The sequence below is a fragment of the Monopterus albus genome, unplaced genomic scaffold (assembly GCF_001952655.1).
Source record: "Monopterus albus unplaced genomic scaffold, M_albus_1.0 scaffold110.1, whole genome shotgun sequence".
Lineage (NCBI taxonomy): Eukaryota > Metazoa > Chordata > Actinopteri > Synbranchiformes > Synbranchidae > Monopterus > Monopterus albus.
In genome coordinates this window covers 1047391-1073470 of record NW_018127990.1, presented here as the reverse complement: position 1 = coordinate 1073470, position 26080 = coordinate 1047391, and the positions used below count along the sequence as shown (strand labels likewise).

Here is a 26080-nt window from a genome sequence, read left to right as displayed (position 1 = left end):
TCAAAATGGGCATTTTTTTTCTAGTGTCTATGAATAAAGAGATAAATCAAATAATCAAGAAAATAATTTGTAGATTAATCAGTGACCCCTGCCTTTTTTTTTAATTTCCACTCATTTATTCAGGATATTTTTTCTTTGTCCCACATCTGTAGATACTAATGAATACTTTTGCATTTAAGTTACTTTGTCAATACATGACTTTTACTTTCAATGGATTTTTAGTGTTGTATTAATACTTTTACTTTCTATTTTCATATATTTATTTATTTATACATGCTGCCCCAGATAAAAGGTAAGGTGCAAGTGAAAAAAATATTTAAAACAGAGCAATATATACTCAGACATAAACCCCTGAAGCCAACAACAACCAACAAATGACACTTACGTAAAGGATCTGATTAATTTGTTACCTGTTGCAAGCAACTGTTGACACAAGGCAGGAAGCTCACTATTATCTGTAACGTCATTGTATGCTGTAGCGCTAAGAGTTCCTTAATTGTACTGACTCAACAGGCCAGTGTGAAAGCGAATAAAAGTATAAGGACAGGACATATAATGTAGGATAAGACATTATATCAGAGCAGAGGCCACAGACACACACACACAGGTTAGTGCGTGTTACTGACCTCTGAAGTTGAGTTCCACCTTTCTGTCATATCGTCCCGGCAGGTTGGAGATCCTCCTCAGGTTCACACTGATGGACATGATGATCCGTTACCTGGTAGCTGTTTGTGCACCTGTCCCTCTACATCATGTCTCTCTAAAGTCCTGTCTTCTCACTTCAGCAGCTGGAGACTAACTGCAGGGCGATGGGAGGTACAGGTGTATACGTGCGTGTATAACTGTACATAGAAGTATAGTGAGTACAGTGTGTGTGTGCATGTTAGGGCAGGTCCTTTTGAATGTTTGAAAAAGCAAATAGAGTTGCTCAACTAGTTTCCTTCTTAGAAGACGCGCACACAGTCCTCATCCCCTTCACTTCAGTGAAACAATGTAAAAGTACTCAGCCATTAACAGTTCTGCATTGAAAACCAAAAGCTTACTGAAGTTATTTGTGTTCACTGATGTTTCTCTGTTTAAAAATTTAAATGATGAAATCAACAACCAGGAAATACAGATACACTTAACTAAAAATTATTAAGTCAGATTTGGTTTAGTAAATTTCAGATTAATGCATCCCAGTTTTTAAAAATGTCTTTCATATTTTAAATTAGTTTTACAGAAGCTGTTTGTCAGTTGACAGAATATATATTGTTAACTACACTGATGATCATTGTTTCAATAAAAAAAACAAACTATACTGATGTCTTTACCATTACTTGGCTTCTGGTACATTTAAATTTCTCAAAGCAGTAATTTGGTATTTATGTACATTTTGCAACTTGCATATTTCAGTATCCACCATTTGTCTCCCTTTATGGATTTGTTCATAATTGGAGCAGCATCCTCCTCCTCATCCACCTGAGCTGCTGTATTTCTGTTGCTGCAGGCTGGTGTGTGTGTGTGTGTGTGTGTGTGTGTATGTATATGTATGTATGTATGTATGTGTGCGCGCACATGTTGACCCGCGACCCAGTCCCGGATAAGCAGAAGAAAATGGATGGATGGATAGATACTGATAATCGATTGTGTTTTCATGTAAAAATACCAAACATTTGTTGTCCCAGCTTCTCAAATATTCTAAAACAAGTTTGTAATTATTTTATTAATTACAATTACGAAGCTGGTCAGATAAGAATTGCAGCGATAATGACCGAGGCTAATGTCAGTCAAGTATTGTTATTGTCATTTTGGACTAATTATAATGTGAATTTCACAGTATTTGATGAATTTTTACAATCCAATCAATCAGTCAAGATAATAATTGGTTAGATTAAACCACAATCAAAATTGTTGGAGCCTGTTTCACTCACATGGCTGCATTAAACTCCCAGGAGCCTTTACTGATCCCCGCTGTATGTGTGCTGAGATTCTTCTTCAGTGGTGAAAATTTGACAAATCCAGTTTTGCTTTTACACGAGAAAAGGATTTGACACACTGATGAGTTGGAACACTACTCACCAAGTTCATAACTGGGATCTATTGAAATGAGGACTGTCTGGTCAAAGACACAAGCAGTCAGATGATGACTGGACAATAAAACTTATGGCAAAACCATGAAGAAAAAACAATACAAATTGGAATAATGCAGATCTATCCTGTAAACTACAGCAGCTCTCTCCACTAAAACACAAAAACATTTTTTCTTTCCCCAAGATCTTTTTATTAGTCTATTATAACAGGCTGTGCTCATACATAGTGATATTACTGGTTTAGTTATACTGAGTAGATGTCAGCTACTGGTCACATGATACTGTAAATCAATCCATTTAACAGAGTGCAGAAGAACAGGTTGAGACAGATGGCAGCGCTATGGAGCAAAGCACATCCTACTGCAGTTCTTCACCAAGATCAGCCGTCTTCTTTTTATCATTTCACGATACATTTTTGCCCCTGTGATGGTTTGACGGACAAATGTGTCCAAAATTCCCCCTTTACATCATCATGTGACCACGCAGCTGCCATTACATGGACAATACAGAATGTTTGATAAACTTAGATCAAATTTCCACCATGATTTTCTAAGAACATTCTCTTTAAAGTCGGCTTAAAACAAACAAAAAATAATAATCTAAAATGTGAAGCTGCTTTAAACCACATGTTAAGTTTCTCTTGAACTAGGAAACTTACATAAAACAAGTTCTTGGCAACAAAGAAGAAAAACATCATGATAAACACTCAGAATTTGCTCCTTTCTGGCACCAAAACAGCACATACACAGTAAAGTCTGAACTCATGCTCCTCTTAATTAGCTTTTCCCAGAGTTTTGAAGTGCGTCTCTTTGTCTTCAGATTCACCTGCTGATGAATATTTGATCGGTCAAACTCTGGAGTCCGTGATCAAACTAATTCTCCAGCCTCGGAAATCTGTCACTAAAAAAAAAACAAAAAACCTTTTTCTGTAGATCAATGTGTGTAAGTTTTGCAATTTTACATGAATGTGCTTTCAAACTTGGTCCAAAAACAGCCAAGCACAGTCTGACACAGCAGACACCGTTGGCACTACAGAGGCAGACAAACTGCTGGAAACATAAAACACTACTTTAAAGACATGCAAACGATATGTTTAAGAAGATGCTGTGGCGAGTGCAAGGACAGTGAGAGAGGTTAATGTCAGCTACATGTCTAATAAGCCCTTGTTTAATACACACCTTTATGGAGTGCCATTGTCAATCCCTGAGCCATACTACTTCTGCAGCTCATCTTTACAATCCTACCCATGCTACGTTCTGTCCTCTCCTGCTTCTGGCCACACCACACCAGTTAATGTTGCCGGGTGAACTTTGGTCTGACCGCAGCGTTACACAGGCTGTTCCCAAATGTGAAGAATGAACTTCTTTTCTCAAGGTAAAACAAATCTCAGTGCTTTCAACATTAAACAATACAAATATCCAACATTAACAACAACAACAACAAAAAAAGCCCCAAACAGTTCCTAATAACTGGACAAAAACATGAAAGTTACTTTTTATCCTATCTGAAACGTTTCCTGTTAATGCTGTCATGTCAACATTCAGAGCACAAGGAACTTAAATGGTTTAAAGGATACAAACTTAATTACAAGTGTGTCTTCCTTGTGGCTTTGGGGTTAAAACGCTGAACACAAACTGGTCAAGCTTCTTTGTATGTTCATTATTCTATTCACATCTCGATTATCTGTAATAAGGCACAAAACAAACTCATTTTAAGTAACTTTTAGTGCTTACAGATGAAGCGTGGCAGCAGTGTATTTAAACAACATTAACGGCAGCTTTGCTGCAGTGAAGTTATGACACATTTTAAGATTTGTTTGTGTGTTTAGGCCATTCCAGTATCCCAGGTGGGACGGGCTACTGAAATCAGGAGATAGTCTTTGGCACATAAACCGAACAGATGCGTGATGCTGCGTTCGGGTCATCGTGGTTAGGACTCCCAATTGCTCATATCAGTGGACAGCTGAAAATGTCAACCAGCACCGTCCTTAATTACAAGTGTTCAAACTCCGTGTGGAGTAAATTTCACCTGCTGGGCTGCACCGTCAACCAGCGTACTGGAGCAGCTAACACAGTAACTGTGTATTTATGTAGGAGCTGAGACGCTGGAGGGAAAATCAAAGAAAGAACTGGAATTCCTGGTGAGTACAGAGAATAATCTCTTTTCTTTGCCCTTTTGTCTCTGAATGTCAATAAGAGATTCATAAAACACAAAAGATTTAGTCCCAGTTTAAAACTAAGGATCAAATCCTCACATTTGAAAATCTAAATATGTGATTATCAAAATGTGCTGATACAAGTTTTTGCAGTTCTAATCTACTGTCATGTGAGTAAAACAGCTCATAATCAAAATGGGTATTCCCGTTTGTTTACTTTTCAGAGAATAAACTATTTAACGACACCTAGGACAATGTCTCACTTGGATGCCGACAGTGGTCACGGTAACTTCCACACAAAGCGAACACAGCCTGCAGTGACGTCGCTGTGCTGCTCAGATGGCCATGTTGGCTCCCAGCGCATGTTTAAATGCACCTTTAACGGTGTGATAATGATATGTTTACTGTATGTCACACTGTGCAGGATGGTTAAGATAACATCCTGGTTCATAATCTGTGTCAGACGGATATCAATCTGTGTATTGTTACACTTCTAATCAAACAGAAAAACAGCAGCAGAAAGCAGAGACACGTCATGAACAATCAGCACGATTTGGCCGTCACGATGACACGTCTGGGGATTGAAAAGCCACAACAGAGGAGGGCAAACTCAGCCGTGGCTACTAGGGAAAAGTTGGCCGGTGTATTCTGAAACATTTCATGTTGTTGGACTTGCAGATGTGGGTCACAGCAGCAGCCACAATGAAAACTTGATTCAAACTTTGACACTCTCTAAATTTTGCCGCACACTGTTTTTTTCTGCTAAATCCACAAAGCCTCACAGGGCAATGTGGGACTGCCCATTGGCACCAACAACCAAAAACCTTTTCCATGTTTCAGTCAACCACATTTGCACAGTGTAAAGGGGCTTTAAGTCTAAGGGGCGTTTCTGTCAGGGAGTTTATTTAACAAGGCACTTGACAGACACGTCATCTACATGTCAACATTGACTAACTAATGTAGTATAATCAGAACGACATGACTTGGCTGGCGATGTCCATTTTTGAATTTAATCCAAGCTGTGAACGGAGATGACCCGTCTGCAGATGGATACTACAGCGCTGTCAGCCAAACCTTCATGAAGTTTAACTATAATCATCAAGTCAGCTGATAAGAGATTACCTGTGCACTATGCTGACATCATGTACTGGATGTTGCAGGTAATGAGATTTAGAGTTGTGACATTTCAGAAAACACAGGTAGATGGTAGAAAGTGCTGCACTGGGAACCAAGATGGCGTCGCTGAGTCGAGACAGAAGAGTCTAAAGCAGCGTCACACCGACTACATTAAGGTCTACAGTAAGGCTATAGTAGTAAAGCTATGTTAAATAGTACGTAAGTCATTCATAACAACACTTTCTAGCAATATGTGTATAAGCAAAGTGCCAAGTATTGATACCTGATTAATAAAGCTAATCAGAGCCATGCGCACACACAGAGCTGGAGCAGGTTGTGTAGCTGCACCATGATAACATGAAATAACTGGTCATGGTGACACGCTTGTAGCAGCAGCTCTTCAGATGTCCACTAGATGATACTGTAATAAAACTCTGTCTGTGATGAACCTGTATTGAAGTGAATAGGAAAACAATACAGATGAACATTTACCTTCTTCTGTTACTATAAAGGCAACAGAACGGGGACACAAACTTATTCTGTGTGTATGGCTCTGTGATTAGTAAAGGCATGTTAGTAAACAGGAGATCTGCATAGTTAGAGTAGAAGCAAGCTACATAATCAATATAATCAATACCACTGGCTTAAGGCTGAATGTAGCAGTGAATGCTGCAGTGTGACACATCAGGTTGGTCTATGAAGGGGGGTGGTCTGTACCAGGAATGAGATCAGTGCGGGTCATCAGCTTTTAAGGATGGGTCTGGGGAGGGCAGGTGAATGGGTTTAGGGTTTGGGGGCAGCCTTAGGTGGATCAATGCCTCTCATCCTGAAATAAGAGACCAGCTGGTTGGGGACCTCAGCGAGGACAGCCTGACCCAGAGCCGCCTTGGAAGCCTGAGGAGAGAGACCGAGATGTCATGTTAAAGAGTTTATCTGGTGGCCTTAAAGAATAAGTCTGGGCGGGTGGCAGAAGCCTTATGGTTAAAGGGTACACCACATAACTGCAACATCCAGAGATCGACTGCCAGCCTAATCATGCATACATGTGAGGATGACAAAGGTGGTGCCCATAATTATTCCTCCTATTCGTTTTGGCCATGAAGAATTCCCATCCTAACATGACTCCGGTGGAAGCCATGGGGGCAAAATTCAGTCCTTGCACTCTGGTGCTGCAGAAACCAACTTAACACTGGCATTACCAACTGGTCTGGGAACTGTTTAGCCAGAGAGTGCTGTGCTATCTGATCCACACACCCCACTCTACAAGCCTTGGAGGGTGCAAACCTAGAGAAAGTAAAATGATGAAGAATCCTAAGTTCACTTACAACTTTACATTCTTTTTTGCTATGTGGAAATAACTGGTAAATGACCACAAATGATGAAGATTCAAGTAACGCTTTCTTAAAAGAAGCACTGTGAAGGTGATAGTAGTGTGCATATGCACTCAGTTGGCAGTTTATTAGGTACACAAGATTTAGTGCAGGACTGTTGGATTAGACTGCACTGGGTTTTAGCTACTGTAGTTGTATCTAGTCAAGTGCCAACCCAGTGTACTTTTCACTTTTTTGTGACGTACTGTATCACACCTGCAGATTTCTGGATGTGAATGTGCATCTTGATTTCACAGGACTGATATCTGATTATTTTGTGCCCAGCTAGAGGCAGCAAATAAGAAAAGCTGGATGGCATCAGTGCCAGAGCAGATGTTTTAACAACTACCAACCAGATCTTTAGTGAAATCTGGTCTCACAGTTCCTGAACCTTCCATTTGTCTTCTAGTTCAGCACAGCGGCTATGGACAGCACATTACTGAGTCTACACTTTCAGTTGTTATCTATAAACACACACACAGCCTTACATCTTTGAACTTTTTGTATGGGACAAACTGGACGATGTCTCTGGCCACGGGCTGCCCTGTTGTCGACTTCAGCTTGCCATCGTCTCCATCCAGAAGCTCCATGGCCTTAAAGTCCGCTGGCCCCACCCCCACAATAATGATTGAGAGAGGCAGCTGCGATGCCCGAACAATGGCGTCCCGGGTCTGGTCGAAGTCAGTGATCTCACCGTCAGTGAGGATGAGGAGGATGAAATACTGCTGCAGAAACACAGATATAGCTCAAACAAAGTCTGAGCGTGTGTTTGTAGTTAATTATTTAGTGTGTTTGTGTGCATGCCCTCACAGAGGCAGTGTTGGTCTGTGCGGAATTGGAGGCGATAGAAGCAACATGGTTGATGATGGGGGAGAAGTTTGTGGGTCCAGAGAGTCGAAGCTGAGGCAAAACCATCCTATAGGCTTCAACTATCCCCTGAATACCTGGAAGAGACAGAGGGAAGCAGTGTATAGATTTATATTTAATGCACAGTTGAAATGATACAGGATATCTGACTATGATCAATTGTTAGGAACCGAAAGCCTTGTATTTTGTAAAAATTCTCTACAATCTGCTTCAGTTTCATGAGAAAAATAGAAAAACTGGATTGTTTATGAGTCTGTTTGTGCTTCTGCTGCGTGTTCCCATAGCGAGACGGTCGTATGAAATAGACACCTCCAAACTTCATTAACGCTACAACACAGCTGTCATAAATAAACTCCAATGTTAGCTTGCTGTTATTACAATGATTAAATCCATTTTCAGCTGCAGTCATTGGAGAACAATCTGCAAAAGAAAAAGATTTGTGGAGCAGGCCTTTGTTTCTTCCTCCCCATTAATTCTCTCATAACTTGTCAGATTTATCTTGCAAACTTTTACCAAAGATTTTGAATAAAAGGAAGTTTACTGAGTGAGAGTGTGTGTGTGTGTGTGTACCTTGGCAGAAGGGGTTAGTGGGGTTGAAGTTGATGGCGAACTCATGGTGAGCAGCCTGTAGAATCAAACATAAGGAATTCAAGAAACCTGATTGGCTCCTCAGAAAACTAGTGTGGGCATTTCAACTTTCACATTATTCAGTTCATCCAAATGACCAAATTATAAAATCATTTAAAACCTCAGAGTGTCACACTAGAGAGACCAACAATAGTCTGTAGCAAAGAGTGTTGCAGTTGGTTGGTTGGTTGGTTAGAAAGCTGACCTGGTAATCTGGAGGCAGTTTGGCCCCAAAACCGAATGCTGGGAAGAGTTTATCACTGAAATAGAAAACACAAACCAACTGATGTCACAGCACAAAATCAGATTAGTGTGGAGAGTATAAGGTGCAGAATACAGAGCATTGGATATAAGGCGCATGGTTCAGGGAGTAGGTTGCAGGGTTTAGGTATTAGGGTGTAGAGATTGGTTGTAGGAACTAATGTCTAGGTTGTACAATTCAAAGTCTTGGTGTAGAGCTTGTGTTTGTATGGTTTACAGTTTGGCGTATAGGATGTGGCATGTGGTCTATACAAAGAGTTAAAGAAGAATTTAGGATACAGAGATCAGGGTAGAGTTTAGGGTGTGAGGAGTAAAGTTACAGCTGTGGGGTTAAGTGTGCAGACTATCAGGTTTGGGGTGTAGGAACAACAGTTACAAGGTGTGGGGTTTAGGGTTAAGGGTGTAGGCCATGTGTCAGCATATCTCACGGTTTGGTGTAAATAGCTTTTTAGGTGTAGGTTGCGTGCACACATGCACTCACGTGTCATAGTCCTGGACCACTTGACCCACAGACCACAGAGCAGACAGGTATTCGTTCAGCCCGTCTGGACTCAAGTAGTGGAGGGACTGGGGTGAGCGAGGATCACCGTTAGAGCCGGTGAAGTCGATCCCCACCTACAGTGTTCACACAACAATCATTCATAAATCTACAGGTTTTCATTCATTATTCAAATCCAATGTCTATATCTTAACTTAGTTAGCCAGCATATAACTTGTGTTAACAGTACAATTAACAGGTTATAATAAAAAAAGTCTGTTAGGATCAACTATCTCTATCAAAAGATGATAACATTTTGCAATCTCTCAAAATATTTGAATCCTGTATACTTGAACATTACCATTTCAAATAAAGTACTTAAAATGTTGACTTACAGTGAAGCTGATCTGGCAGCCGCCCATCACATAGTCTAGGAAGGTGTACTGAGTCTCCAGCTGTGCACACGCAGACAGACACAGTGTAAATGTAAATGACGGATGTCGTGTGTACTGCACAATACACAAGAAATGAAATTACACAAGTCAGTAGAAAATCGATTTCAAGTGTTACCATTCATGGTACCTGCTGACTGTTCCCCCCACTGACAGACAGATGCATTTACAACATCTGGCTAAAACGTGTCTTAAACAGATTATTCTCTGACGTGTCTTGGTTGCATTTACATTTGATTCTTTGAGATCAGAGACCTATCCAATCAGCCTGAAAACACAAAAGTGGTCAAGTGTAGAGGTGGTCTAAACACAAATCCTCAATAAAAGATGGTCTTTGGTTTCTCTAAATGAAGAGTAATCTCCACAAAAAGATGTTCAAACCACACAAAACCTCTTGTGAAATAGTTAGAATCCAGGGGTTATGGGTATTTGCTGTTGTTGGGCCTAAACTGTGGAACAGTTGGCTTCTCACTGATCTGCCTCTCATTAAAATTCATCTAATGTCCAAACACTTGCCTTTGGCCCTAATAGTTATGTTTGTTTGTTTTTATTTGTTGTCTGTGCATTTCTGTTTTAATTCTACACTACAGATATTCTACACTTTATTTATATCCTTTAAATTTTTATTTCACTGTAATCATCAAATAATTTCATAAAATTACCTAATCTCTGTAAAGTACTTTGTTCAGAATTTGTTTTAAATGTGCTCTTTTTGCAACTTAAGAGGTTCTTTTGCTGTTTTTAATTTCACGTTTTACAAAGCAGTGACTCCCAGCAGGGTGTTCTGGGTAATGTTGTCTCCACCTTGCAGCTCTTCACAGAGACAACACCAGAGTTCTTGTAGCTCTTCTTCTTCTTCTGTTTGTCAGGGTGGATGCAGTCAAATGCCACCTGAAGTACAACAAATAACACAGTTCAATGACCTCTAACCTCGAGGCAGCCAATAGAAAGAAGTCAAATGTTTTATTGTCAGTAAACTCACAGGAGAACCTTGCCCAGCTTTCAAAAGATCAGAGACTTTAGTGGTGAAAGAGCCGATCAAATCATGAGTCCCGTCACTGTCATAATCAGAACAATCCACCTGCAGGAAGAGGAGGAGATTTGATGAATCTGATTGGTTGTTATGACTGAAGGCGGATTCTCACTGGTCGTTTTGAATCGAGGTGGATTCTGATTGGTTGAACCTTCAGCGGTCTGTCGAGATTGCTGGAGCAGAATGTCTGCAGAGGAACGGAGAACTTCTTCCAGGTGGGATTCAGATTGTTCTTCACCACCTACAAACACACAGACCACCATCATCATCACCATTGTCTCTATCACAATGACATTATCTTCTGTGTGTGTGCTCTTGTATGCCTCTTTGTGAGGACTGATTAGAGTTATGGACTTTGAAAGGGAAGATATTTTGTCTGGCCCTCACTTCCTCATTTCACTGTCACTGGGATTATTTCAGAGCATCTGCTCATCAGCACATTTATCATGTAATTTAGAGTTTCTTTCCAGACATGTTTTGTGCCTAACAAATATTAATATACGTTTGCAACTCAGTTGAATGAGATAACATGTTTTGTGTCTATACTTGAATATGCCAACTTTTTTTGAACTCAGGTGCGATAAACCAGTGTTTTGACAGGGGGGCAAACACTTGTTCACACAGGGCTATATAGTTTTGGATTTTGTTTTCCCTTAATAATAAAAACCTTCATTTAAAAACTGCATGATGTGTTTACTTGTGTTATCTTTGACTAATATATAAATTTGTTTGACGATCTGAAACATTACAGTGTGACAAACATGCAAAAAGATAAGAAATCAGTAAGGGGCAAACACTTTTTCACACCACTGTACTTCAGCTCTATTGTGTCATCAGCAGCATAGTTTAGGGCTTATTTCATGCAGAAAACCCATAAAATAATGAAAAAAGGGACCCTGAGAAAAGAAAATAGTACTAAAAGTAAGAGGAATGAGTATGCTTGTGTGTGTACCTCTGTTCTGTAGACCAGCTGCCACTTTCCATCATCTCCTTGTTTAAAAAACTCCAGAAAGGGATCAGACTTCCCAAACGTATCCTGAATAGACAAAAGACAACATGCTGCCATCTCATTCACAGCATTTACATGCACTTAAGTAACTGGGTTACTTAAAAAAAATATACAACACAACTGTATGACCTTTCAGTTTCCTTTAGGAACTCCATTACTGAGCTCGCAATGGCTGATTTTTGACTGAAAAGTGTTGGATGACTGTAAGACAGATGCATTCGGTGCCTCCTTTTTCTAAAAAGCCGCTCTGCGCTCTGCCCAATATCCCCCCGTTCCCGCTCCCTGCTTGCTTGCACTCTGCTCCGCTCACATGCTCTGTTTAGCACACATCTCAGAGAAATCTGTTTAGTGACATGCTGTACGTATACATTTAATTCCACCAGCGATGTAACCTGATTTTTCTGAGTAACCTGCATGTAAATGAACTGATTCTTAAACAATACAGAGAAGGGAAAGACAAATAAGCTGCACGATCTATTCACAAGTAAAAACATGGCCAAGAGAAGATTTACTCATTCTTAAGCATTTCTACAAAATATTTACATCCAGTAACTACAGGAGGAATTGTTGACTGAACCATTTATGTGAATCTAAATAAAACAGACCTCTGAGCTTTTCTCAGCCAGGATCAGTAACTCCCTAAAGTCTCTGCTGGCTGCCTTGCAACAGCTGTGAGCCAACAGTCAAGCACACAACCACCAGATGGATGGTTTCACACTGGCATTTTTATGGATCAAACAAGACATTTCATACCAGAGCCAGACTGGTGGTTTTCCCATTCCCCGTGCCAAGCTCGGGTAACCAGCTGCTAGCTGTTGCTTCATATTTACAGTACAGATATGAGAGTGACATTCATCTTCTAACTCTGCCAGAAAATGCATCTAAAATGAAAAACTTTGGCTTTAAGTTCTAGTGCAACCTGAAATAGTAGATCTCTAGTTATTATTTATCCAGTTATTAGTTACTGAGATCTAAGGTAGGACATTACACACGACTGGAATGGAGTAATGAGGAACTAGTGAAACAGTCTTGAAGAGGAAGATAAGAAAGAAGAAGATGAAGAAATGTCGGAAGCCGAGAAGGAGGAGCAGTCACCTTCTTGTCAAGGCCTTTAGCCTCCATCTCCAGTACAATGGCTCTGTTGTCCTTTACCTCCTCTGCAGTGACCTACGCAATCACAAACGCAGTCTTCATTTGATATTCACATTAATCTGAGTATTGCTTTGATCAGATTCTCCATGGATACAAAGTAATTTGACATTTATCTGAATACAGCAGAAAGTTCGGGCACAACTTCGCTCACTGTCAAGGTGCACAGACAAGGAAAAACCAACCAGAAAACAAAAAGTCCAACATGAAGTCTTCTTCAGGGACCGTTAAGGGTACACAACAAAGAGTCCTATAAATAATACAAATATTTAAAAAAATGTAATAACCAAAAACCAAATCACATACAAGCTGGTCATGTGGTGTCATGACCATGTACCTAACCCACTTATGTGCATGTTCTTTATTGGCTTGATTATTTTTAAGGTTTTCTTTTAAATTTTGTATTATTTATAGGACACTGAGGTGTGCCTTTAACAGACGATGAAGAAGGCTTCATGCCGAGACACGTTGGTCTTATCATTAAAGTTGTTTAAAACACTGCAGGTGTTGCTGGACTTTTTGTTTTCCACATTTATTTTAAGACCAATACGTTGGTGAGAAATTAAAATATAAATATTCAAAAGAACTATTTTTAATTGCCATCAGGGTTCTTTGCAACCTCACACACACACACACACACACACACACACACACAATACATACAGTGATGGTGCCTTTCCCTGCAGGCTTGTTCTTCTTTAGCTGCAAAGGCCTGGTCACAGTTTTACTGGACACTATCTGAAAGTCAAACAGAGGAAAGGTTTTTCTACAGCTAAATCCATGAAAACAGACTCCTGTCCTGCATCAGTACTGTGCAGCAAAAGTGCTTTGGACGAAAGCGCTATATAAATGCAATGCATTTAACAGAGACAGAGCTGCATTTACAGTTTGTCCAGTAGAGGAAATATGAACTTCACTGTGATTCTGAGAAATATCTCTGCCTCTAAAATGTTCATTGTGTGTTTCTGTAAAAACTGACAATGCAATGACAACTCATTATCAGTTTCACTCTTCACTGTTAATACCTGCCTCAAACAATCCAGCCAATGAGGTGAGAGCAGACACATTACAGAGGGTTATAACTTCATATGACCTCCAGAAGAGGAAATCAGATAATTAGTTCAGTCATTTTTAAATTAAAATGCCACATACTCTCGAACTTCAGCTTCTCGTATGTGAGGATTTGTTGCTTTTCTTTGTCATGTGATGATAAACTGAATATCTTTGAGTTACAGACTTTTGTCAGTTAAAACAAAGGGTCATCTTTGACTAATGGTCAGATTAATCAGTCAGGAAAATAATGGCCAGCTACAGAGCTAATCTATCATTAAAGAACCTATAGGAACATTTATCAAAGAAAGTCAAGTGCTATGTTGTAATGTAAAGTTTTCTTTCAACATATTTCTGTGAAACTGACAATGTAAAAGGTGATGAGGCTGAATCAAAAGGTTATGACCGATGTTTACCAGATTTAGAATCGTGATTTCTAAATAAAAATTGGGAATTTTAATAAAAATCTACTGAAAAACTCCTAATGCTATTTCAGCATGGACCAAAGTGACTGACTAATGCAAAGTAAAATTGTCTCAAAGTATTTTTCAGTCACAGGAGAGTTAAACAACAAAAAGCATCCGTTTCTACTGAACCGGATCAATGAGGAAAAAACTGTTAGTTAAACCTGGTCTGGTGTGTACCTGTCCCAGTGTTAGCTCCACCCCTCCCAGGTAGTCATCATCCTTCACATCAACAGTGGCGTTGTCAATGTCGTAGACACCCAGCTTCAGATTCTGAACTGTCTCAAAGTTATAATCCAGTTTGATGCGTTGACTGAAGGACGGACTGGAGGAGTTCTTTATCTGCTCAGTACGACCGAGCTGACAGAAAGACAGAGGGTGTTTTTTTTATTTATCTCACATAAAATCAAAATAAATAATCAAAGCAAATGCTGTGTCTCTTGTAGTGTAACTGCCACGTTACCTCGGCCCATGTGTCTCCTCCAGTATTCTGCAGCAGCACGCACAGAGGGTCTGACTTCGATCCGACATCTTTATCCAGCAGGTTGGCGCAGGAGATGGTCAGCTCCACCTTAGAGACACAGTCCACCATCTGAGGGGGGACAGAGAGAGACCTTCAGCTCAGGATGCAAAAAAAAGACTTAAGTATCACGACACATTTGTAAAGTTGGTCACATTAAAGCCTGAAGTGTAAGATTCATTGGTTTGGAAACTGTTCAAAAGCAGGAATTACCCAGATACAAATTCTCAGTTGTGAGTATTTGTTGCTTTTCTTTGTCTTAAACTGGATGTTTCTGGGTTCTGGGGTGTTCTGTCATTAACAAGCAAAGAAATATTTTCTTTGTTGATCATTCTACCATATATAATTTCATGTACTACTGACTCTTCTCATTTAAATCGTCTCTCAAATCAATGCGTGGTCCATCTCATCTTGATCTACACGCAGAAACATAAAGCTACAAAGCCTGTGGTCAGAACAGTGGAGAGATGGACTAAGCAAGACAAGTCAGAACTACATGGCTGCTTTGAATGCACACACCAGAGGATTTTTGAAGCTGCAGCAACAGAATTAGATGAACTCACTGACACTGTGACATCATACATCAGCTTTTGTGAGGACGTGTGTGCCCACCAAGACATTCTGCACAAACAACAACAATAAGCACTGGTTCACAGTAAAACTGAAGGAACTTCATCATGCCAAAGAAGAGGCCTACAGAAGTGGGGACAGGATCCTGTACAGGAAGGCCAGGAACACACTGACAAGGGAAACAAGAGAGGCAGCAAAGAGGAGCAACTCTGAAAAGCTGAAGAACCGGTTTTCAGGCAGCAACCCCTCATCTGTGTAGAGAAACCTGAAAAACATCACTAGCTAGAGGAAACCACACACACACTCAACCCGGCTGTGGAAGACCATCAACTGTCAGATGACCTGAATGTGTTTTTTACTCTAGATTTGGGAAGCAGAACTCCCCCCTCACCCACCTCATCTGCGCCCCTCACAGTCACCTCCCTTTCCCCCTGAACACCTGTGAAAAGGATGTGCATGGCCTTTTTAAAAATCAAAAAAAATCAGAAAGGCACCAGGCCCAGATGGTGTGACCCCATCTTTCCTAAAAGCCTGTGCTGATCAGCTGGCCTCCTTCTTCACATATACTCCTGAAGTTCATAGACAACACAACGGCCATCTGCATACAGGCAGGAGGCACAGCAGAGGATGTACTTCCTGCGCCGGCTCAAGAGGTTCAACCTGCCCCAGGAGCTGTTCATACAGTTCTACAGAGGAAACAGTCTGTTCTCTGCTCATCCATCAGTATGGTTTGGCTCAGCAACCAAGCAGGCAGGAACAGACTCCAGCGGAGAGTCAGGACTGCAGAAAAGATCATTGGTGCCAGCCTGCCCTCCATGGAGGACCTGTACAATGCATAGCTCAAAAGAAGAGCAGAGAAGATTTGTGCTGACCCCTCACATCTTGGACACAAATTGTTTGAAGTCCTCCCCTCTGGACGGCGCTACAGGTCACTGTGCACCAAGACAACCAGACACAATGACAGTTTCTTCTACCGGCCATCACACTGATGACCACTTAATCCATGCACTGTATGACTGGTCACCATGGTGCAATAAACTGTAAATATAACCATTGTATGTATCCGTATGAAAGCCCTTCTACCATAATGTATATATATATATAAATGTATTTACAAATACTGTCTTTTACTCTCATTCTTTCCAATTTTTGATTGCACCTATTTGAATGAACACATTGTTTTATATAACTTTCACTGTTATTTTCTGTTTCATCTCACCTACAAACACATTGAGAGACTCTGCAATGGAGTCAAATTCTTTGTATGTTCATACATACTTGGCCAGATGATTCTGATCAGAATTGGAAGATACCATCTTAGATGACAGTGGAGTGAGGAAAGATAAAGTGAATTGGTATCTTCCAGCTTCTGACTGACTGAACACACCTGAGCCAGGTAATCAACAGGTCAGGCAGGATAGTTGGAAACCAAGCAGGACAGCAGCCCTCGAGGACTGGAACTGGCCACTCCTGGTCTAACCCAAACCCTTATCCCAATTCTATACTTAACCCAAAGCCAAGCCTTAACCTTTAAAAAAAGGCCTATGACGTTTTGACTGAAATGTCCTCACAACCATAGTACTGAACAAGAAAACTGTGCATGCACTGTAATTCACAACCATAGTACTGAACAAGAAAACGGTGCACTGTAATAAAGACAAGCACGCACATACACACACAACTACTTGCTTTGGCACATCGTGAGGACTACTGACACACACCTCCACCTCCTTGTTTCCCCTTACGAGGGGTCTCATGGACTTACATTACTTCTTGGAGAGCTAACCTAACCATAACGGTAACACACAGACACACACATAGCATTGCGTCAGTGTTAACCGGCCTATGCAAATCACCTTATCAGAGCGGTCGTTTAATCTTCTTCAGACACGGAAAAAAACACCAAGGCGGCGGACAACTCCCAGTCCAGAACAGGAAACGACACCTTTTCAGTCAAAGTAAGCACAACTGAGAGCGTTCTAACCTTGATCTGGGCACTATGTTAGATTTAACATAAAAGTTTATCCCAGATAGAGTTTGAATTCTAATTATAAATGAGACACACCACTACCGTTCGTCAGCCTTCAACAGCTTTCGCTAATAAGGAAGAGCAGAGCAGACACACAGACTGTACTGTGATTGGATAGCTGCACAACTGTATTTTTATTGGACAAGACGACTGTCTGTCAGGCCCTCGAGCAACTAGGTGAAGCTCTGTAATTCAACACTTCCGTACATACTCCTTCAGAATAAAAGCGGCATTACAACAAACCTGAAATGATGTATTATGAATCACAAAGAAGCTGTATTCCTCACAGCACAATTGGCTCTTGCTTAATAAATCAGATTGAGGTGGGTGCTACTTTTAAAAGGAAAAATGGTCGTTTATAAAATATAGTGTTTACCAAATAACCCATTCACTGATCCTTAACACACAAAAGGTCAAAAAGTGACATATTAATCAGAATCAGCTTTATTGGCCAGGCGTTGAACACACAGGGAATTAGACTCTGGTACAGTGGCTCTCAATATGCATGTACAATGTTTTTCGATAAGGCAACAAATAAACAAGACAAGTCTGAGAGAAGAATATTAAGTGTGCACTTTACAGGTCATTTGTATTGCTAATTTATGACATGCATCACAGCACCCCTGCTCAGCACTTGAGCACCAAACTAGGCACCAAGAGTTAAATATATAGGCTATATTTAAATAATTTTATATAGGGGAGTGACATGAGTATAAGGACAGTGAGGAAAAGAAAGACCACTACAATCTATGAACCACACACATCAGCATAGCTATAACTTATTTAATTAGCTTGTGAATTAAAACAGCTGTCTACAGAGCAAAGCAAGTTGCCTGGTGCATTAAGAAAGTCACAAAAAGTAGAGAGCACAAAAGTAAGAAAAGGTCTAAAGGAAGTAGGATCAGACAGGCAGATTACTTTTTTAAAATGATCTAATTAAAGTTCGTGGTCTCTCCAGTTTTTCATTGTAATCTCACAAAACTGAAATTGCTCTCTCCTGTTTAAAGATCTTAAGTCTTTAATCCATAATACATAACACTCAGCTGTGATCACAATCTCCAGAAAAAGCCAGAGTAGACTTTTAGTCCAGCATATTAAAAAGTACATTTCTGTGCTTTTATGTTGAAGAGCAGGCACTCATTCCGGAAGTGCTGCTCCAGCAGCAAAAAACAAAACAAAACAGTGGATCGAGAGGAACCACTAAATTCAGTGAAAGTCCATACTTGAGAGGAACTGTAAAAGGGAAACTGCATGCTATTTAAATGTTCTGCTTTTATTATTTGATATACTCAGATAACTGTTTTATAAATATATTACCATTTTAAAATTATTTTAGAAGTAAGTAGTCGCATAAATACTTTAAAACACACAGGGCCTATCTACACTGCATCTGCTCTCCTGCATTTACCCCGGTGAACAACTCTAAAAATTGGCCCTGGACTTTCACATGCACCTTCTACTGGTGAACAGCTACAATCTAAACGCTACAGTACCATGTACAGGCCAGCACCCATTATTTAATGCTACCATTTATAGACTGTTATTTACAAGCCATCCATTTACAGCCATCTACATACTATCATCTATACACTGCAATCTATAGGCCACCAGCTGTGGGCGACCACCCTACTATTCACCAGTACTATCGTCTACATATCGCTATCTACCATTTACAGGATACCATCTCCAGACTACCTTTCACTGACTGAACATGACCATAAAAGCCACACCAAATAACATGCAGAATTTACTGCCATTATCTACAGGTTAGCATCTATCAGCAAGACATCACTGTAAATAATCGATTTGCCTCTAAGGTGATTCTAAGGTTTTTTAATAATGATGGTCTACAAACAAGGGAACATTTACAGGCTGTTGTTGATACAATATCTGTCACTTTGATTTGCATAAAGCATCTTATTAACAGCTCAGTTAATCATCTCTCTCTCTCACACACACACACACACACACATATACACAGTTCGACATCCTGTGTATAGACTAACTCTGTGGTCACAGTTTTTGTTTTATTCAACCCACCCCACCCCCACATACACACACACCTGGTCCATGACACACACTGCGGTGTTTCACTTCACTTTATTAAAGTCTGTTTATCCATTTCTTACACACATGCACACACACATGCACAAACATGCTGAAACACTGCATACATCCAATTCAACATTCTCATCAGAATACCTGTTTGGAGGATAAGCACATCCTGAAAGCAGCAGATGGTTCCTCTTCAGACAAAACTACTTCCACTGATGCTTTTTGACTAGTTGAGTAGTACAAAATTCATATAAAAGATTTCATGTGTGCACTACACAGAAATAACTAAGGCTTCCTTTTAAATCTGCAACATGAAGCATATCACAGAAGCTGAGAGCAAGCTGAGGTGACTAATCCGACTTAGTCCACAGGTTTTAATATCAAAACTTGTTTTATCTTTGTCATGTTTTGTGGTAGTTAGTTGTTTAAAGACAAACATGGGTTAAGACTCGGATGTTTTACGGTGTGGGAATAAAGTTGCATTCTGTACAGTCTTTTTCCATCTCTCTCCTGTTATTTTGTCCCCTCTGTTCTCAGGTGAAGGAAGAGGAAAGGTTATGAATCCCATTTGGATAGAATATGACAGGCAAAACACGCTATTCAGATCACATTTCTCCAGACAACAATTAAACTATGTTTACTGCATTTATATCCGTACAAACCTTGGTATGAGCCTCACTTATCTACAGACAGGTAGATAAGCTTAAAGAAAAACCCTGAATAAATGAGTGGTCTTTTCCAGGACGACAGTGCCCCCATCCATAGGGCACGAGCGGTCACTGAATGGATTGATGAGTATAAAAATGAAGACTCACATACTGTGGCCTTCACAGTCACCAGGTCTCAACCAAGCTGACCACCTATGGGAGATGTTGGACCAACGTGTTTGACACCACCACATAATTAGAAATTAGGGGATATCTTTTGGAAGAATGGCGCTCATTCCTCTGGTAGAGCTCAGAGACTTGGAAAAACAATGCCAAAGAGCACTGAAGCTGTTCTGATGGTTGTCCAACACTTTAAGAAGACACTTTGTTGGTTTTTCCTTTGTCACCTCTCTGTAGTGTCAATGCAAAAGTAGGGCAAGGGGATATTCAACTTTTGCACGTTCATGCAAAAGATAGTTCAGTGACAAAATTCTACCATTAGGGGAAGAGATCCAAAGAACCTTTTAGCAATCTCAGAAGCTGTCAGCTATAGCATGAACCTCCTGGAATACCATGAATACTGATAAGCACCAGCATTTGTTAGTTTTCCTGGCATTTATCACACAAAACACTAAGTTAGCCAAACTAACACTAAATGAATCCAATTAAATCATGCTAGCTTTGACCTCCATGATGGGCTGTCAGCTATTAGCATCCCTGCTAATAGCTGTAATATGCCAGGATTCACAAATTGTACACAGCAGAAATCTAACGGTTTGCCTTTTTAAGTCATTATGCAAATGCACAAAAGCTTCAGCACAGATTCATGCAGACCAGAAATCAGCCACTGTTTCAATCAAATGTGGAAATAAAACTTTGGACCTTGCTGCTGGCAGAGGTGGTGCATGTAGTTTAATTTTTAATTAAATCTGTGGCTATATTCCAAAGCCATGATTACCTGAGGCACAATGTTTAAAGTGCTGTATTTTAAAAAATGAATACGAATGTATTCCAAACAAAACCAACCCAGTCTTCTATTCAAGTTTATCAAAATAAAAAAACTCAAAGAACATACAAGTTTCCATCATCAGACAGTGAAAAGCAGAGAGTTGATCGCAGGTGAGCAGTTGTACATCAGGAATGCACTTTTATTAGCCAAAGCAAAGGAGACTCCAAATCATATATGGTTATATGATCATACAAGTTTGTTCACACTGACACCAGAAACAAAAACAAGCTTTAAGATGGAAACAACCAATTCATTATCAAACATAGATACCACAAAAAGCTACCAAACTAAAAACGCTACACACTTCATCTTATCACTCTACAGTCAAAACATCTGAGCATGTAGGGGGGGAGGGGGGGGTTGTTGGGAGAGGCATTGTTCAAACACAGCAATATCAGAAAAGGTGGCAGAGGAAAAGGATTCAGCAGCCCCAGGGCATTATTTACAAAATAAAATTCAAGTCAGCAATCGATCCGCATCCACAGAGCACATCTGCAACACATAATTGTATCATTGTGCCATAGCAATAGTGTCAGCCTTTTACAATGGCAGGAAAGCTCAATGTCAGTAAAATATTTTACCATGGCAACAGGGTATGTCAACATTTCACCATAGCAAGGGAGCATAAACACTTCATTATAGCAACATAGCTTTTATCATAGTTTTACCAAAGCAACAGAGGATGTGAAGACTTTATCACAGCAACAGAGAAGCTTTTCATCTACAGCATGTTTTACCATAGCAACAGAGCTTAAACATTTTATCATAGCAACATACTGTGACTCATCTTTTTAACATAGCACCATAGCATGTTACCTCATAACATATTGCTATAGCAACAGAGTATGTCAGTTTAACCACAGCAACACAGCTTATTTAAGCGCATACACAGACAACGCTTCAGTATAACCATCACGTTACCGTAGAAATAAAACAGGTGAGTATGTTCAGTGTGTCAACTCTTTGATGTGATTTGACACAAAGCTGAAATGTCATGGAAACAGGGCATGGTAATTCTCCCAACATCATCATCAGTCTGTGCTACCAGAAGTAGTGGAAGAGCTTCAGTAAAGAGCAAAGTCTGGATCGATCTTCCTACTGGTTATACCGCAGGGGGCAGGGCTTACCTGCCATTATCAACAGACAGGAGGAGGAGCTTCTAAACTAGACAACACTTCAAAGTTGAATTTGAGTTCAGAATCTGTTATATGTTGGCTTTGCTTCACCTGGATGGTTGATCCAGGAATCTGTAACATCTTATCTAGAGTTAGTTCTGGGTGAGGCTTTAACCCAGGCTTATCTTGACCTTGCGTGCTCCAATGGGTCGATCATTGAGGTCCATGACAGCGGCAGTAGCCTCCTCATGGTTCTGGAAGGCCACCATGGCCTCGCCAGTTGGCAGGCCTTTCTCACTGAACTGCAGGCAGACTGAGCCTGGCAGCACCTGGTAGCCATAGAAGAAGTCCATGATCTCATCCACAGTTACAGTAAATGGCATATTTTGAAGCTTTACAATTGTTGGGCAAGCAGCACCACGCTGACTGTTGGGATTATTGGATCCTCCAGGGGCTGGCTGGTTACGGAGACTGTCAGCTCCTGGAGTAAACACCTGCTGTCCACCAGCAGCCCCGGCCCCTGGGCGCCCTTGGTTGTTGTTAGTCCCTCCCCCTCGGTTCTGTCCTCCTCCACCTCCTTTTCTGTTGGCATTGTCAAAGGGCACCATGCCTCTCAGCCCATCCTGGCTGAAAGGCGCTCCACCCCCAGCTCCAGGTCGAAAACCTGGTGGCTCCAAGATTGGAGCTCCAGGAAGACCAGCAACTAGTGGAGGAGCTACACCCAGATTCACCTCCCCCAGCCCTGCTGCCAGAGGAGGGAGAGGGGGAGGGCCTGCTAGCCCATTTCCTGGAGCTGAGAATGGAGTCACAAAGGGGGCACTGTTGAGGTTCCCCATGGTGTTTCTGAGGAAGTTAAACTCATCCCCACTAATCCCAGCAAATGGGTTCATCTGGTGCTGCTGGGGATTGGGTTGGATTTGCTGATGCTGGTTCAGATTTTGGGTGTGCTGGTTTAGGTTGCGTTGGCCCCTTTTGTTCTGGGGAGGTGGATTCCTCTCAATTTCCTTCATCTGCTCAAAGGTCACCAGGTGGACAAAGGCATCACGGCCATTTAGCTTTTGGCGGTGCAATCTTTCAGCTTTACGGGCATCTTCCTCGGTCCGCAGCTGGAAGATAGCTTGCCCTAAACCATTGCCTTGACTATCCGTCAGAACCTTGAGAGTGTCCTCATAAAGTCCAACACCCTCCAAGAAGGCACGGACATCCTTCTTGGAGATATTGTAAGGGATGTTGGTGATGTGGGCACAGTTTCTAGGAACTTTCATGCCATCCTGGTTCTTGCCATCACCCTGTACTGCTTCACGTTTGCGAATGGTGTCAATCTTTTCAAGCATTCCCTTCCGGCTGATTGGGTGGACCTGTATGAAGCGGGTGCCCATGTACTGCATGTGAGCGCCCAGAGCAGTCTTGTAATCCTGTTCTGTTTTGAACTCAAGGAAGCCCTCTCCTGTGGCTCGCCCATTGGGCCCATAGGCAATATAGATGCTGTCCTCAACAATGGCCAAATTCTTAAAGAAGTCTTTAACCTGTGTCTTGTCAGCCTCATAGGGAAGGCCCTTCAGGAAGACACAGAACTCCTGCCGATGGGGAGATCGTGACCTTCCTCGCTGATCTCTTCCTCCTGACCCTGCATTACTACGGCGGTGCTGCTGGTCCTGTGACTCATTGCTATTATTTGATTTACTGTTATTGTGAGACACATGGCTTGTCGTGCTGTCATTGAGGCTAGCCCACTGTCGCTCAGAGCCTGGGGTAATCTCAATGAACCTTTGGCCCATCATGCCACCACCCCTCTTCGCAGCTTCAAAGCTATCCTGGGGTGAGAAGAACTTGACCATTGCCCTACCAGTTGGCCGGCCCTGCCCATCCCTCACCATACGTACTACATCCACCCCCAGACCCCGAAAAAATTCCCTGACCTCCACCTCTGAGCAAGAGAATGGGAGATTCTGCAGGAGGATAAACAACTCATCAGGATTGGCTGCCCCCCAGCCTTCATGTGGGCCTGAAGGCCAAGAGAGGCCAGAGGGGAGAGAGGATTAAAAAGCATGGGGTTGGGGGTTCCAAGAGGGAGGCCGGAGCCCAGTCCTGCTGGAGGAGGTAGGGAGGGGTTGAAGGGAGGCAGTGAGGACATATGGGGGAGATGGGACATTGGAGGCACAGGAGGTCCTTGGGAAAGGGGTGTGACAGTAGGGACAGGTGGAATGGAGGACACTGGGGGAGGAACTGGAATGGTGGGAAGTGTGGGCATAGTGGGCATTGAAGGCATGCTGGTAAGTGGAGGGATGGGTGGGGGGCCTGCATTGAGTGATGCCAGGGCTGTGGTGATTGCAGGTGCTGAACTGTAGCTGTTGGGGAAGCTGGGCACCATGTTGGCCAAGCTGACTGCTGCCTTGTTGGTTGGTGGCTCCTGAGCTGAGCTTGCTGCCGGTACTAAGGCTTGGGTGGTACTGAATCCCTGATTTCCTTGGCTATTGCCTCTTCCCCCAACCCCTTGCTGCACTGTGGGTATGGGGGCAGCGCCTGTTTGTCGGGTGGCATTTCCTGCTGCAGGTGCAGCTGTCTCCACAGTGCCTGCACCAGCCTCAAATCTGCGTCGGCTGAGTTCAATCATGTTCTGCATTTCTGTCTTGCTGCTAAGCAACAGTGACACTTTGGAGCCCTTAATGGACCCACCTGTACGCATCATTCCCAGCCGAGCATCCTCATCAGTGGCAAAGACGATGAAGGCCTCTCCATGCTCACCCCCTACGATGTGCACTCCCCCGTCAGGGATGGTGAGGCCAGAGAAGAAGTGTCTGATGTCCATGGTGCCGGCCACTATGGGCAGGCCCTGCAGCCTGATGACTACCGCCATACTGACTGCTAAACAACAGCCCTACAACCTGGGGAGAAAGCAACACTATTGTCAGATGAAGTGCAGAAAGAAGGAGACCAGTGGTTTCCAGATGTTTTCTAAGGAATCTTAGATCTGACTTCACAGACCAATGAAACCTCAGCCAACGCTGTTTACATTTCATTTTCTTCAGAATAACCCAGAGACCATTTTTAAACTTTGTGTACCCATTTTTGGGCCGTGCATTTGGAAACCAGTGGTATTTGAGGAATGGGGGTGAAATTTTTGTCAAATTTGAAGTGGCAAAAAGGCTAACAGTCTCCAGTGATCTGCAGCTTTTACTACTTTTGATTAACCAGTCCTTGTACTTTGAAAATGATGAAATCATACTAGCCATAATTTTTTGTTAGATCCCAACAAAAGGAATCCTAAGCATTAACACAGTATCACTGTTAACTGGTTATTGAAGAAATAACAATAGGGAATTAAGGAAAGCAGTTGTGTCAGCAGAGAAATATTTACACGGCAAGTTAAAATCTTGAGAGGATACGAACAAAAACAGAAGGTTTCCAGAGGCACAGAGCACAGATGTCCAGTCAGATTTGATGCTGCAGTGATAGATTCTCTTCTCAACTCTCTGTGATGCTAAGTATTGAAAACATTGTAAAATAGTTTGGAAGTGTAAAACATACTGAAACAATTGTCATCTGTGATAGACTGTTTAACTACCTTCATCAATGTCCTTTTTATGACACAAGCATGCACCAGTGCTAGGTCACATTCTATAACTCCCATTGAGGTCTGTCTCTATTTTATTCAAAAAGTGTTTATAACTTTCTGCAGACATTTGATCTGCCTTGTGGTTCTTTCTACCTGTGTGATTCACAAACAGCTCATCTTATTACCAGGCTTACATGAGAAACGTTTTGGTGTTACTTATTTTGTTGAAAATCAATGAACAAAGCCCTTGCTGGATCATCTAAAAATTCCCTGTTTCCAAAGGTTGAATTGACAGCTTCTGCAGTATGAAACACATCAGATGACAAGTAATACAGCCAAAACTGTCTGAAGATTACTGAAGCCTGCTTGTACTTTCAAATGACTGAAATGTATTATGCAATATTAAACATTCATGAATCCCATGCAACTTGCAACAAAGCTATGTACAGTTTCAAAAACCTAACAAGACTGGTGAT

The 26080-nt window shown here is 41.5% G+C and overlaps 1 protein-coding gene across 1 annotated transcript in view; it reads right to left on the bottom strand.

The window, feature by feature from the left end:
- Window positions 1-2242: 2242 nt before the first annotated feature.
- Window positions 2243-26080, bottom strand: part of LOC109966379 (RNA-binding protein 12-like) — a 26971-nt gene continuing 3133 nt past the window's right edge. Inside the window, 18 exon segments of the mRNA XM_020611177.1 lie at window positions 2243-6237; window positions 7202-7438; window positions 7524-7657; window positions 8151-8205; window positions 8413-8467; window positions 8950-9083; window positions 9342-9401; window positions 10203-10289; window positions 10381-10479; window positions 10583-10672; window positions 11384-11467; window positions 12536-12607; window positions 13253-13327; window positions 14284-14463; window positions 14567-14695; window positions 15553-15632; window positions 22224-24035; window positions 24038-24933. Of these exon segments, the coding sequence (XP_020466833.1) occupies window positions 6127-6237; window positions 7202-7438; window positions 7524-7657; window positions 8151-8205; window positions 8413-8467; window positions 8950-9083; window positions 9342-9401; window positions 10203-10289; window positions 10381-10479; window positions 10583-10672; window positions 11384-11467; window positions 12536-12607; window positions 13253-13327; window positions 14284-14463; window positions 14567-14695; window positions 15553-15632; window positions 22224-24035; window positions 24038-24905 (4362 nt within the window). The 5' untranslated portion in view covers window positions 24906-24933 and the 3' untranslated portion in view covers window positions 2243-6126.